Source organism: Zeugodacus cucurbitae, chromosome 4, assembly GCF_028554725.1.
Source record: "Zeugodacus cucurbitae isolate PBARC_wt_2022May chromosome 4, idZeuCucr1.2, whole genome shotgun sequence".
In the NCBI taxonomy this organism is placed as follows: domain Eukaryota; kingdom Metazoa; phylum Arthropoda; class Insecta; order Diptera; family Tephritidae; genus Zeugodacus; species Zeugodacus cucurbitae.
The window spans coordinates 73,366,268-73,382,192 of NC_071669.1; the positions used below are offsets into that span (position 1 = coordinate 73,366,268).

At 40.6% G+C, this 15,925-nt stretch overlaps 1 protein-coding gene across 1 annotated transcript; it reads right to left on the minus strand.

Moving 5' to 3' along the window:
- Nucleotides 1–11,375: 11,375 nt before the first annotated feature.
- On the minus strand, nucleotides 11,376–14,696 carry LOC105211275 (transmembrane protein 209). Its single transcript, XM_011182623.3, has 8 exons — nucleotides 14,522–14,696; nucleotides 14,168–14,466; nucleotides 13,975–14,088; nucleotides 13,678–13,918; nucleotides 13,473–13,621; nucleotides 13,286–13,413; nucleotides 12,886–13,215; nucleotides 11,376–12,827 (listed from the first exon to the last, which is right to left on the minus strand). Exons 1-8 carry the CDS (start codon nucleotides 14,542–14,544, stop codon nucleotides 12,468–12,470), a joined length of 1,644 nt encoding a protein of 547 aa, XP_011180925.1. The 5' UTR covers nucleotides 14,545–14,696; the 3' UTR covers nucleotides 11,376–12,467.
- Nucleotides 14,697–15,925: the final 1,229 nt, after the last annotated feature.

Sequence of the window (15,925 nt, forward strand, 5' to 3'; positions counted from 1 at the left end):
CACAAACAACAACAACAACGGCACTATCAATTTAACAAACAAACCGCATACGAAAACATTTAGGAGAAGCAACGAAGCAAAACGGAAATGGACATACAACACTCGTATAAGAAGGATAAGCAAAAAAATGAAGCGTTAAGAAAGTGGCTGTGAGAACAACCACACACACACACGCACACTGAAGGGAAGGGAGGGTAGCTCGTTCGAAGATGAATGACAGTGTCAGCCAACACTACGACCGGGCGACAGACAGTGATTTCATTCCGCCCGGAAGATGTGTGCGTGTGAAAGAGCAGTGCTTTGCAAATGGCGGAGCTGTCAGCTCGCTAGTGAACTTATCAGCGCCGTGATATGGCGGAGCTCAGCTCAATTCGAGCCAAAGCGTATCACAGCAAATGTAATGTAATCCTTTCTATACTGTCACTTTGTCGTAATTTCATTGAAGTGCGTTACAAATCTCATTCGCCGAGACATGCAACCATACACACACACACGCATCAGTCTTCGCACTCATACACTCATATGCAGCTATGTCTTCTGCTTATTTCATTTCGGTTTTTCTTCCATTCCTTCTGACATGTCATTGTGTTGAAAAATTGTCGCAATCACCAACAAGCGTCTCTGGCGCGGAGCACGCAATCAACGCGCCTGCCACGCCCACTGCGGCTGTCACTTAGCCATGGACAGGATGTGCCAAGAGCGCTGATATGCCGCCAAAGCCTACTCGGAACTAAGTCGAGTGGCAAGCGAAGTGTGGAGTGGAGATGCCATTAGTTGTTGGCCCGTTACGTTGAGTTGTTGTTGTATTTGTGGTTTTGTTTTTCGATTTAATGCCACAAATGTTACATTAGACGGCAAAACATGTGTCTTCGCTTGGCTTTACATGTTTTGGGGCACAAGAGAAAAAAATAAATTAATGCGATTTATCATTTCGCTTTTGATTTATGTAATTCTATGTGCGCGCAAGCGGTAAACACAGTCGTGCGCTCAAATGCGGACTAACGCTTAAGCCATAGTCATATTAGTTCTAGTTATGAATCAGAAGGCAATAAATTGGAGAACTTGTTCCAAGGATGGACTCGTTCGTATAGCTATGGTGCATACTCGTATAAGGAAGTAAGCTCAATCGACAATTGCTGTTGGTTGACCTCTTCATATTAGGCGATATATATTGGTCGTACAAGTGGATAGAATATGTGAAATATAGCAATATCAATTTCATTTGAAGCCACTATCGATTTATGTATCTATAGTAATAATGACCAGTTTTATACCAGAAAAGTCTTTAAGTATATCTATGTGTAAAATCAGCCTTACGGGCAGAGCTGAAAATCCAGTTGATTATGGTATCAGACGAGCCAGATACTGCGGGATTTATATAGAAAGCCACAGATATATATACAGTTGAGCTTCCCTAACTCGAATCCCCATAATCCGCAAAAAAACTTCGAGTTAGAGAAACTTCCGGGTTACGGAAGGTAATTTTAGGAATTTGACTTCTATAGCAGGTTCAAGAGTTCGGGTTATGGAGAACTTCGAGTTAGGAAAGTTCAACTGTATCTAAAATTTAATTTATAATTTTTGCACAAAAATATGATAGAAAATAAGTTTTGCTTCCTTAACCCCTAAAAACACAGGCAGGCATTTAAGTAACCGGCAGAAATGAAGTTCAGGTATGAACAATGTTGAGTATACGCCATGGACCATAGCAATAGACAGATGAAAACTTCTTCTCTAGTTTAGAGATTAGCAGAGTTTGAATAATTTTGTGGGGGTTGTCACAACAATCTATAAAATTACCTGAATAATTATCTTCTTGGAACAGGGGTATTATGCAGATCTTTGCAAGTCGTATATTCTACAATACAGTTCTTACGCCTTAAATGGGTTCAGAATGAAGCCTGTAGCAAGTTTTCCCTATATTTCCTGTCCTAGAAAATAACAAGAAATACTACTTATAGCAATGTCATGTAAATGAAGCCATCTGCTGATCATTGACCAATGCCATTTGTACTGCTTGGCGCGTGCACGCCTTGCCGCCGCATGCCACTGGCCCAATCAGTTGCTCATTGTGTCGTCTGATATTTAATTTTCATATTTATTCCTCACACAAAAAGCACTTGCATTGCTACAATAAACACCAGCAGATGCAGGGCATTAATGGACAAGAAGATGTGGTAAGTGCATGCATAGGTGGCATGCAGCTTGCGGCACGTTTCTTGCCATAGTAAGTGTATGTGTGTGTGTGTTTGTTAGTGTTGCACTTTAGCCATATTGTCTCGCTGGACTATGAGGTCTCGCATCCACCTTGTCCCTATGCGTTGTTCGCCTACACTCCAAGCGCACCAAGGACCAGCAAATCCATCTGGCTACTCATTCACACACTCATTCAGCCATTTGTAAATCCCACACAACCTCTGTGTGGCACAAATTCGGTATCACTTATTATGTAAACTCAAAACAATCCAAATCCGATTAAATACAAGTCTGCAAAGCCATAACAAACCAACCGACCAAGCGACCGGCCGGAGAGGTGCGCATGCAAAGAAGAGAAGACAAATAAAAACGGAAACTGATGGACGAGAAATATCGCAGGAGCGGCGTCTGGGGAGGTCAGCATACTTATTGTGAATACAATAAACAATGTGGCACTCGTTGTAATCCTCGTCATATCCCACAGCCTAGCCATTGTGCACGTCAATCAACGTGCTGCTGCTTGGCTACCAACCAAATGCAACAACAATGTATGCAAATATGTATGACTTAGTTGTTGTTATTGTTGTTGTTGGTGGTGGTATTTGGTATTTGCAAACCAGCAAGCCGACCGGTTGCCTGCCAACAAGTGTCTGCTCGTGCCACTCGTGTCTTGCATTAGTCGCCACTACACACACACACACACCCACCCTCTCATGCACCGGGTGCACCCTGTGTGTGACCTCGATACTCGGTCGAGTCCGGCCTGAATGGGTGGCTGGCGTGCAAGTTGCACTGCTAATTAATATTTAAATGCAAAAGTTCCAATGTACTGACCAAAACTGCGTCGCAATCGGTCCTGGTTCGCACGGCTATGCATTTACGCAACGCACACACACACACATACATACAGACGGATATATGCTATTTACCAAAGTGGCAACGAAGGATTTGTGGCCGAAAAAGGTGACAACGAAGCACGTTTTCGAGGTGTGTGCCGAGACAGTCTGCTGGAGCCGGAGGCAGGCGTTCGAGGAGTGGTAGTCGACAAAACAAAGGGGAGAGGGGGTATTGTTTTCCAAGATTATTTCACACAATGTACGCTGGGACGAAATTGAAATTTCCTGAATCAGACTAGAAAATGTGGAAAAACTAAAAAGAGGATTTTACAGCGAAAGCTACAAAAAATAAAAATCAAACATTTTGGCCACCCTGTGAAAGTTGTGTCTGAACAGTTCTAAATCCCCAGTTCTAAATTAAGCTTAATACATCCAACAATTCTCAAGGTAAAACTAGCTAAAAGTAGCCACAGTGCGTTGTTGCACAGTACGCAAGGTTTGCAACTTTCTAAGCCATTAGTGGGAGACTAACTAACCAACTGTACATTTGAAGTGACAACAACAACTTGTAGCTAAGCTCAAGGTAAGAGTGTGTGAGGAAGAAAGGATTTGCAATTCAAGCCGAATGTGCGTTCGGTGTTGCAGGTGGGGCACATAGCCACTGGCATCAGTGCAGTTTCACCCAAATGCAAGCTGGTGACGGTGGTGTGACGGTTGGGACGGCTGCCATTACGCCACAACGGTATTTCGAGCGTCGGCTATGCAACTCTTAAGCTCAATTGCCACAATGAGCTGGCAAATAAGCTCGGATAGAGTGCTAAAGGTTGGCTTTGCATTTGTCCGGTGCTATTGAGGTCTTTGTGGTCATCTAAGCACGTTCGCCAATACCAAGGTGGTAATACAATACGATGGTAAAAAGTGTCGTACGGTAAGAATAAATGAACCTAAAAGTTTAAATAAAGTAAATAAGTTTATATTCGATATTGATCCGAACTTTCGACAAGATTTCGGCATAAATCGTTCATATAATGAGCGGAAGCAAAAAGAAAACACGATTGGCTGAAATATTTGATATTTGATCGGTGCAAAACTATTTTTGGAGTTATAGAAAATAAGCAGCAAAGGGTACTTGCTTGAAGGATCTTGAGTCGATCTTGCTAATTATTAGAGATGCCTCAGAACATCTACCAAGCTTCGAAAAACTTGGAACATTGAACACAGCAGCAAAGGATGTTCTCCTTCAACCACCTGTTTAACGGTCGGAAATGAAGTTATGAGACAATAATTGAGTTAGCCTCGATGTAGACCAAATATGGAAAATGGCAGAATCACATAGATCTTTGTCATCAACAGTAAAATATCGTAAAAACCTGAGACTTGAGACAGCAGTCTGAAGTCTGAATTGAGAACTTCACTTTTCACCATCGCTCCATTTACCTATACATATATACTGTTAATATGTGCGTAACGGCAAACTACGAAATATGTACACAAAATGGTCAGCGGTGTCCTTTCCACGGCAGACTAACTTTGTATGTCTGTGAGTGCCATTTAAAAGTGTGTGCGGGTGTGTGAGAGTTCGTACATTTGTCATATTATTTGTGAAAGTGCGGTTGAAATGACTTTCGTGGGAGTGTGCGTGCGACAGTGTCTTCTGATTTTATGCGGGGCGTGGCATGTGAACGCAGCATGCCACATTTCCGCTTATTTAATTTTGTACAAACAAAGCGCCGGAGAATCGGAAACGCGGTAAATGGTGAGTGAATGAGCTCCAGCACATTCGAGAGTTTGTGCTCCAAGGAGCTGCCGTTCTACATATTTCGCGCTACATAAAATTCTTATGTTCCATCAAATGAAGTCGAAGCAGAGGACACCGACGCACACATGTCACACATGTCACACACACACCACAACAGCGGCCGGAGGTGGAGTTTAGAGCTCGGCGTGCGGCACTCGGATGCAGTGAATCGAAATGAAATGAAATGAAATGTAATGTCTAAAGTGTTTATTTTTTGATATTCGACTCTTGAGTTGCCTATCACTTTGTGTTATGTCGATATTCTCTTTTATTACGCATTATTTCAACATTTTATTGCAATGTACGGTCGTACGCTCCACGAACGATTGAGCAAACGAACAGTTAAATAAATATTTGCTCCACATAGTCGTATATGTGTGCATATAAGAAATTCTCTAAATTATATTTAATTTCCGTGGAAATTTCTTCCACAGAAGTAGATTTTCGGGGATCTTCACAATAATTAAGATTTTTGTTTTTATGTTCACTTATGTGCTCAGTTGGTTGGTTAAAAAGAGAGACAAAGAGAGCACAGTGGCAAGTGGCAAGTGGCCGTACCTAAGCCATCATTAGGCCTATTGTTCTCGCAAGTAATACTCTAATAAGAGACAAGTGAAGATCTTAGTTCAATTTTTTTTGAAAATTCTCAGCTGCCCAATTTCCTTTAAAATAAAATATTGGAAGCCGCAGAAAGTACTCCTTATCAATCGACTGAAGACTGAGCATTCACAAAGATATTGCATTAGAGTCTCGTCATCCTCCACGCATACTGGGCATTCTGCATTTCTATTGCACCAAGTTTCTACAGGAGGCGGTCTAGGCGTCCCGTGATGACCTCTGTGAAACAGCTTAGTTCTTTTGTTCCTAAATGTGAAGTTGACTACTTTTGGATTACGTGAGAGCACTCCATCTGGTATCACTAAAGATATCTATGTGTGGCTAACTGACCTACCAGACTAACCTAACCTAAGTATTGGGGAAAATTGCAAGCCTTGGTGGTTAAAAATCTTCTTTACGTTTTTAGCTGGTTCATAGATTCATTCAAATCGTTGGTGAGTAAGTAATAAGAAAATAAGTCGAAATCCATTCTTTATAGTTCAAAAATGCACCAGAGAAATTAATTTTAAACTTTTGCGAAGTAAATAATTGAGCAGACAGTTCAGTAAGTCTTAAAGCCCCTAAATTACACACGTACACACTTCATCTTTATGATTTCAACGAAATTTTGTGTAAAAAGTAGAAAAGCGCGTATTTATAAATGTGGAACGCACAGCCATTCACATGAACTAATAAGATATTTGTGAAGAAAAAAATCGGAAAATGATGGCATTTCGCTGCATTTGGAAGCGACGAAAAGGAAAAATAGACTGGAGAATTCAAAGTGCACAAAGAAAAAGCAACGAAGGAAGCATTTATATACATATGGGTGTATTTGAATGGAAATGTTCTCGCTGAACATCCACATGCATGTTTGTGTGTATGTGTGTGTGTGTGCTGTCTTGGTGCTTGTCTCGTTGTTGCGTAAGAACAGTTGTTTCATTTCTCAGCGCTCAGCATCAAAGACATTTGCGTGCCAAGACGCGTTATATACAACTATATAAGCTATATGGATGTATATATGTATATGTATGTATTTAATGATATGCTTTAGAGACAGTTTTTCATGGCGCACGCTTTCGAAATTGTCCACAAAGTGAGCGGCTGCGTGGCTCAACTAGTTGATTGGGCTGCCTGCCGCGTACCACCAGCAGCAGCAGCAGCGAGCTGCCGAAGTTTATTATTGTACTTAAGTCTTTGGATTATGCAACACATACATATGCACACACACACACACACATGGCAATGACAATAAGCGTTTCCGGGCGTAAAGTGCAAGTTTTAAATTTTGGATACATTTTAAAAGAGACACAAGAAATATTTATATATTTACTCAAGTTGCTTCACACACAGCAGCTGGTGCCGTTCTACACACACTCACACACATATGAGTTCATGAGAATGTATTTGCAGTTATGCAGCACTTGTGCCACCAACAAAGTCAGCATTATCCCCCTCGTCACAGATAGGAATGTCCTCGATTTTATTGTCAATGCGAAATACAACTAACGAAAGTGGAAGAGGAAGCTGGAGCTGAAGCTGAAGCTGAATCACACTTGCAAACAAACATACAGACACACACTTCTTGAGAGCATTTCGAGTACCCTCGTGCGATCAGCAGTGACCGGTTGTTGTCCTCTGCTTTCGCAAGTGAGCTGATGACCCTGGAGGAATCGCTGAAAATAAGTTCATGAAGTAAGACGAGACACTATAACAATATATTCATATACATATGTGTAGGGTGCCTTCAGCTCCGTCATTTCCTACAGGTCGTTTTACTTGATACTTAAGTGTATGTGCTGGAAGAAGTTTTTTACTTACAATGTCCACTTTTTCGTATGTAATGCCCATATTGAGAATTCTTACGACTTTTACACTACTTTCGCCGCACTTCAACTTTGCTGGCACTCCAATACTGTTGCCCACAAAGTGCCTGCTGAACGAAACGAGTAACACACATGATACCATATCAATGGAGAGAGATGACACTCGAGTCTTCTCAATGGCGAATTTGAATGTACTTTTCCTTCACTGCGTTGGAAGATGCATACGCAAGTCATGTTTAAAGATTTTGATGAATTGGAAAACAAACTTTTTGATTTAAAAGCACTTTTTCAGTATTTCACCTTGAGGAAACGCAGGTATCGGGTGTTTTATGGAAATACTACTGACAAAGTCCAGCTTTAAAGCAAATCACGTATGAAGATAAGATACCTGGGAACTTTTTTAATATGAAATCAGAAAGCATATCTTAAAATAATACGAAATACATAAGGACCATCAGTGGAATCTCAAAATGGGGATTCCGACACTCTAATAACTGAATATTCATAGCGATAGTTATTGGCACTGATGTAATGCCGTTAGTATGGATACCCTCCAATAGTAAATATAGCATCACAAAGAAAATCAAGTATTTTTTATAATTATTTACATTTATGGGATAGTCAGTACCGATATCTGTTTGAACGATATCTACATGAAGCCAAATATTTCAGTATAACTTCAAAAACTAAGAATAAAAATAATTTGGAGGTGGGTATAAATTAAAAGCCAGCTTCCAAAAAGACGAGCCTTTTACTTAAAATTCAACTGAAATCACGAAACTCAAAACTGGAAAGAATTTCAAATACCACACGTGCTTCTAAATACATCTGCTCACAAACTTGTGAGTAATTGGTTATAAGAAAGCACACAAGCGTAAAGTCGCTTCTTCCCACACAATAAATTTGATAGAAATATAATTCATAGGCATGTATGCATAATTTAAAGTTGGAAATCTAATATACGAGTATGTGTCTTTGTGTGCAGCCAATGTTCATATGTGGTCTCATATATTAATATGTGGAGAATTAGTACGGTGAAGACAAAAAGAAATGAGAGACCCGTGGCAATCTCTTATGTCAATAGGGATAAAGTTTGAAGCCACGCAAGGAGAATACCATTGTGATGACAAACACACCAAGAAGAAAGAAGCAGTGACAAGCCACTTTACTCCGCTTGTCGCGCTTCATTTTTTTGCGGGGGATTCCAGTGGTCGTTGCAACTTCACCTTTTTGACAAATTAATTTCAAGCTAATTTACAAGTTGCGCGAGCTGTATCGAAGTGAGTGAGTCGTGCGCTGCCACAAAGGCCACCGAGTTGTCGGGAAGCTGTCTGCAGCTGTCTATTGGACCGAGTCTTGACAATAGTGTGCTGAGGGTTAAGGCAACTAATACCGACAACCGATACACACACGCATGTACAGGATATGCGCAAATACATATTTCAAAATTATAACTCTAGTTAGCAGTCAGGTTGTGCGCCCTTATGTATGCAACGGAGTTCAGCTAAGCAGCAAAGAAGGCGCCTTGTCGAACTGAATCACCAAAGTGTTGTTTGCTATGACATATGCACTAGCGGAACTCCCCTCCCCTGTCCCTCTCAGCACATCTGCACTTACTCTCCAAAGTACAAACACTCGCAGCTCCAAAGTAGCCATTAATTTTGTCACTTTCGAAAGTGCTTTGACAGCGTTGAAGCGCTTTAAAATGACTGATATGCACGTGGGTGGATCGGGGGATGTGACTGTGATAAAGAAAAACAACATTGCGCTTGTCTTAAATTGACAAGGGGAGATGGATGAGTGTTGGGAATTAGCATCTTTTGGCTGTGTATGTGATTTGGTGTGTATTTTTGGCAAGCATTCTAAATATTTCACTTCGACAGGTGCTATTAATCGTTGATTATGACGTGTCATAGACGTTATTGATAATCCGCAAAAAGTTGAAAATCTCACTCCTGAAATGCAATCGGGAAATCTTTACACGAACAGGAAGTGTAAATAAATATATAAATCATTTAACCTCCCATTCTTCGTTTGTCTAAATAGTCATTTTGCATAGTTTTTTTTGCGCAAATTCGACGAATTGTCTGTCTGTCTGTTCCACAGCTGTGAAAGCGATAAAGAGAGTAAGGGCTCGTTGGTACTCTGAAGTAGTAGTTTTGTCAAATGGGTTGATAGAGACCAATGGCACGCCCACAAAATGATGATAGAAAAGAAGCAACGTGCAGACATGACTTAGAAAACTGGACAAAGTGAATATCCAATCCTTGGAGTAAAACTAGCATCAATTGCAGACGAAGAGCTCGAGTTGCTTCGTTAAATCAGAGTGATACTCGCGCAACTTCGTCCTAAATATAAATATCTATATACTACATGCAAAGAGTCTCCTCATGACACTAACTATACTTTAGTTAGATAAATACTTTTCCAAAGGAATATGTTACAAACTCAGGACACTCCAAAACTTGTCTGCTCTAAATGAACGAAAGCATACAATTTATTCATATATGTATGTACATGTGTATGCATGACTATTCGATAGATATAATTTCGACTAAAAATCAATTAAAACGGTATTGCAAAGCCAGAGCCTAATAGCTGGATCGATTTAACTACAATAATCAGACGCTTGCTGGCCACCGACAATTTAATTAGGTTCAGCAAAACTTTCGATTAGAGCGCCACGCAGCAAAACTGCAATGAATTAACTAATTTACTCGTGAAATCCATTAAAGGGCCCAAACTGCACACGAACGAACAAACACACGCACAAGCCGCTAAGCAGCGACAGCGGTGCCAACAAACATAACCTCATTAACGTTACAATTAAATTACCGGTTAATGTATCGCCACCGCCGAAACCGCACAGACGGACGGCAACGCACAACGATTGCGCGTCACAAAGGGTGCAAGCGCAGCGCTAGTGAACCAGACACCAACAAGCCATTTAATTGTCCGCTGCCAAATGGAGCATGGAGACAATCAACAGTGTATGTGGAGCGAAAAAATCGCTGTAAAATGAACTGAAGTAGCACAGCGTCGTGGCGATGGCAGAGGTGGCGGCGGCAGCGGTGATGGTAGTGAGTAGTTGTTGTCCGCGAGGAGCGAAATGCTTACCGAATGCATATTGGCGCATCTGCAGACCACAAAGTGCACAATGAGAAATGGAAACTGCTGCCACAACGATGCACTACACGCCAGAACACGCGTGCAAATGCGTTTGTATGCGCGAGATACGCGCCAACGGTGCCTGCAATGCAATCACGAAGGCGCTCAAGGAGAAAAGCGCGCGTGTGGTCCAAAGTGCTGGGCAAAACCGAAACCGCACATGGCCAATACGACCGTGGCCATTACACCGAAAACTAAAGGAAACACACCAGCGAGTGGCGAGCATACCTTAAGCCAATGCCGGCGAGTTGTGCTTGTGTGAGTGGCTGGTGTACCGAGGTATTGTCTGTCGTTGGCAGTGGCTAAAATGGCGCACTTCGAATGCTTGGCCGGCCAGTTGCAGTCGTTAAGTAACCGACCGCACAATGGAATTTCACACCAACGATTCCCCACAACGCTGCCCCCTCGGCCCGCTCTCTGTCACCCAGCTAACGGCTGCAATTTAATTGCACTCAATTTACACAATAACAGTGGAACATTGGAACACAGCAACAGCAAAACTTTATGAGCACGGGCAACAATAGCGGCGGCAGTCACCGGAGCAGCAGCCGCAGCTGCAACGGCAACAAACAGCAAACAAACTTCCTCCTGCAACTTCCTGCGGTATGGGACTCCGGGAATTGTTTAACACATTTTCACTTCCGCCTGCAGCTGCGAGTGCTCTCGTACGACGGACATGCGTGTGCGTGTGTGTGTGTGTGTGTGTGCGGCGAATGCGTGTCAACTCCAAAGCACAACTCAGAGTGGGCGTGTCAACGCCGCCGTGGAATTCGCAATGCAGTACGGAAGGTGAAGAGGGAGCTTTGTTCAAGTGGAAATAATTTTTTATCGCTCACTCAAAACACTCGTTTACCGGCTTTTGGAATTTGTTGAATGCCAGCGGACAGTGTGTTAGTTCCACACCAAATCGAAATCGAAATAAAATTAGGAACTATCAGTAAAAATATTTATAGATGCAGAAAATATTATAGTCTTTTATTAAAGAAATATTTTTTTATTATGCTATAAAAAGACACTAGTTACTATTGAGGTCCTAGCAATTCTTCAATGTAGTTTCTAAAGCCTACTTTAAGTAATCAGAGTACTAAACATTTAATATCTTGTAACTTATTAAATTACAGTTAATTAGAGATAGTTTATTATTTATATAAGCTCATAAATAAAAAATTATTGGTCAAAAAATTTATTTTTTTCTACATAACCTACAAAGCGATTTCATAAAGAGTTTTCGGTGCAGTCAATTCAGTCAGCGCCAAACATAAGTGCCTCACAATTGATAGGTTCGCAGGAGTGTTCCTTTTATGTTCTTCCCACTTTAATTAGCGACGGTGTGTTTGCTTGTCTGCTGTCGACAAACACTGTGATAACTTCAGCAGATTTGTTGTTCACATTCTTACCACAGCAGCTGCATATGTATTTTCCCTTCCTATATACATATGCGTGTAGATATGTGTATGTGTATGTGTTTTGTGTGCAGCTGCTTTCCCTGCTGTAACGCGCTAGCTCGCTGTATTTCAGCCACAAATCACTCCTGTGACACGATAAATCCACAGCACAAAAACGATTAATGTCCAAAGGAATGTACCATGGATTTGCGATATAAATCAGTAAATCCCTTTAATTAAAAGTTTACGCGAAAACTACGCGCAAAATTATTGCCACACTCTCTCTCTCACTCTGTTTATATGTGCTGCATGTGTTCCTTGTGACTCCATGTGCAAGCGTTTTGTTGGGTTTTGCTGCTGTTCGCACTTTTAATAAATTATTATGGTATTCTTAGTCGCATAAAAGTACTTTCTAATTTATATGCTATTAAAGTCATCAGAACTTAGCGAGTAAAAGTTATGCGGTTCATTCAATATACACTAAATTTACTTAATATTAATAGTAGTGTATGCATTGTGTCGCCACTGATTTGTGTAATGAGAATTGCATTCTGACTATATGCTTGTCAAGTCTTAATTAACCACTTAGTCTTAGTAAAAAAAATCGTATTATAAAAACGCTAGCTAATTGGACGCAGAAATTACTTTGTCACTCGCGGATTCAGCTTTCAATTACACACAAAACATTTATGCCGCTTTTGCCCAGGTTCACACCTTCCAAAGCGCTTTCGTGATGTGTTTTCATGTGGATTAAAAACTGTATGATCACATAGAAGAGATTATTGCGGTCGTAGGCGCATGTGTGGATTTCTTTATCACTGATGAAGTTGAAGCGTGGCTTCTGTGGATTTGTAACGAGTATAGCGCAATGGGCTTTATTTTGAACAAGCGCAACAGTTTCCTTTGCGGAGCGCTTCTCTTTGCCCATTATCACGTAGCGACTGAAGAAGGGACGACCGCCTCCTTGTGGTAACGGCATAAGTTGACTATCCATGTAAACACAAAATAGATGAAATAGTATCTGTAAATTTGCAAAATAATTATTATTTCTGTATGAAGAATACATGTATGTGACATACCGCCGAGTCGGTGGGCAGATGTTCGTCCCATTTTAAACCGTGATAAGCAGCTCCGGAGTTCCAGCTGTAGTTCGAGATGCAGGAGCCTTCGGCTAGGTCTTTAATGCGCTGCACCAAATACTCTTGATTGCTTGACATTTCCAAAAACGGTAGGAGCAATGGCAACATTGGCATGTACTGATTCACAAATTGCTGATTCTCTACAGTTTTCTTAAGACGTTCCAAGCTAATGCCACCCATACGCATATCCGCAAATCCACGATTTTTAAATGACTCATCGATCTTTTTGATCTCCTTTGATAAACGCTCCAAAATGGTGGCAGACATCCACTAAGGAGAAAAATAAAAGTTTGTTATTCCACATAGGAGTACGAGATCATGAAAAAACTTTGTGAATTACCCTTCTTAAGTTGGCTACATATTGTGATAGTTTCTCGGATGAGATGCGTCTAATGATTTCCGAGTTGCTGTCCATGAACTTAAGCCCACCATCCTCACTTGCCGATTGTTTACTGGGCGTCGAGGGAGCTACAACAGAACGAGGATTATTGAAATTTCGTGCATCACACATAAAAGTATTCACTCACTCGTCATTGGAGACAACTGATATATGGATGTCTTTAGCATATTAGCGGCGGTGTTACAATAGTTCCAGAAAGAATTTACTGAACCACTGTTATAATGTTGACTCACATCGGCTGTTTCATTCAAGCTTTGTTCGTGTATTGAAAACTCTCTAAAATAACAAGTGTTTATTTAGCATATTTTTTAATCGCATACACTTGCACTTACTTTAAATATTGCTTTAGGCTCTCCTCATCAGTTATCAACTCTTCACGTTTGTATTTGGGATATGACTCGATTTGGGAATTCGTATTGTTCATAGCACTGTTGTTGGCGCCCATTACTAAAGATCGATTGCCCACAGAATTCCAAGAAGCATTGTGTGGTTGTTGCTGTTGTTGTGGACTAAAGCTGCCACGAGGCGGTGTTGTGCGACTGTAGCTCCAATTGTGAGACATGCCAGCGCGTGCTGCAAATATGAAATGTATAAATAAAAGATCCAAAGTTGTACAAATATATAATTACAGTCATTGAAAGAAGAATGCCAGCTTAACAAGGTATTGTTTATTTGATTAGGCGCCAAATCATCGCATACTTTCTTTTTCCTCTGTGGCGGTGGTGTTACAACAAATGACGAATCTGTAAGCAATGAATATGAGAATTAGTGTATGTTGAATTATGTACCAGATCATATAAGTTAAATAGTTTGTTTGCTCACCGAGTTCATCAAATTTTAGTAAATTTTTTTGTTCTTTGGTTCCTAATATTGGATTCTTACGAAAAATGTATAAAAAGTATTTGAGGAAACAGGAGAAGGCACCAAGTCCCGTTAACACTATTGCAATGTATTCTGCGTAATACCATTTCGAGTAGGCAAATGGACACCGATTGGATATGTCAAATAAGAGTATTGCTAGTAGGACCACATTCAGGCAACCCCATCGCAAACTGTCCTTAGCTAGTTTAGCGCGCAAATGCATATTGAGGCTGAGCTCCACCAACTTGTTCGGCGAGCCGCTGGAAAGATACGACTTTATTAAAAACACATTAGAGAATAATTCAAACGACATACCAATACTTCTGCAAAGACTGCATCGTTTATAATACAAAATTAGGTTATTTGCTGTAGCCAATATACAAAGTACGCAAATATTTAATTTAATGGCTAATTGTATGCCGGTCCAAAACTATTTGCGCCTTTTGCTCCAGCTGTTTTTTGCAATGCCGTTTCTCGTGGTGTCACCGCTAAGTTCCACAATATACAATTGACGCGCGCGACATCTGTGTATTAGGTACGCAAATGCAAATATCTTTAATTTTTCATTACAATTTATAAATAGCTTTGCTTACCAATATTCAACTAAAGAATTATTTCTTCTAAACGAAGAAGATGAATAACTTTGAAGTGCTTACATATACCAAAGGAGTTTGAATGGATCACTAAATACACTGCTTTGTTACAACCCTGTGTGGAACGAAATAGCGTCAAACGATATTTACGACTTAGTTTCCGTTTTTATGGGTCTTAAATTAAGCCGCGAAATATAGGGTGATTTTTTAAGAGCTTGATAACTTTTTAAAAAAAAAAAACGCATAAAATCTCATCGGTTCTTTATTTGAAACGTTAGATTGGTTCATGACATTTACTTTTTGAAGATAATTTCATTTAAATGTTGACCGCGGCTGCGTCTTAGGTGGTCCATTCGGAAAGTCCAATTTTGGGCAACTTTTTCGAGCATTTCGGCCGGAATAGCCCGAATTTCTTCGGAAATGTTGTCTTCCAAAGCTGGAATAGTTGCTGGCTTATTTCTGTAGACTTTAGACTTGACGTAGCCCCACAAAAAATAGTCTAAAGGTGTTAAATCGCATGATCTTGGTGGCCAACTTACGGGTCCATTTCTTGAGATGAATTGTTCTCCGAAGTTTTCCCTCAAAATGGCCATAGAATCGCGAGCTGTGTGGCATGTAGCGCCATCTTGTTGAAACCACATGTCAACCAAGTTCAGTTCTTCCATTTTTGGCAACAAAAAGTTTGTTAGCATCGAACGATAGCGATCGCCATTCACCGTAACGTTGCGTCCAACAGCATCTTTGAAAAAATACGGTCCAATGATTCCACCAGCGTACAAACCACACCAAACAGTGCATTTTTCGGGATGCATGGGCAGTTCTTGAACGGCTTCTGGTTGCTCTTCACCCCAAATGCGGCAATTTTGCTTATTTACGTAGCCATTCAACCAGAAATGAGCCTCATCGCTGAACAAAATTTGTCGATAAAAAAGCGGATTTCACATTTCGAACCGAACACTGATTTTGGTAATAAAATTCAATGATTTGCAAGCGTTGCTCGTTAGTAAGTCTATTCATGATGAAATGTCAAAGCATACTGAGCATCTTTCTCTTTGACACCATGTCTGAAATCCCACGTGATCTGTCAAATACTAATGCATGAAAATCCTAACCTCAAAAAAATCAC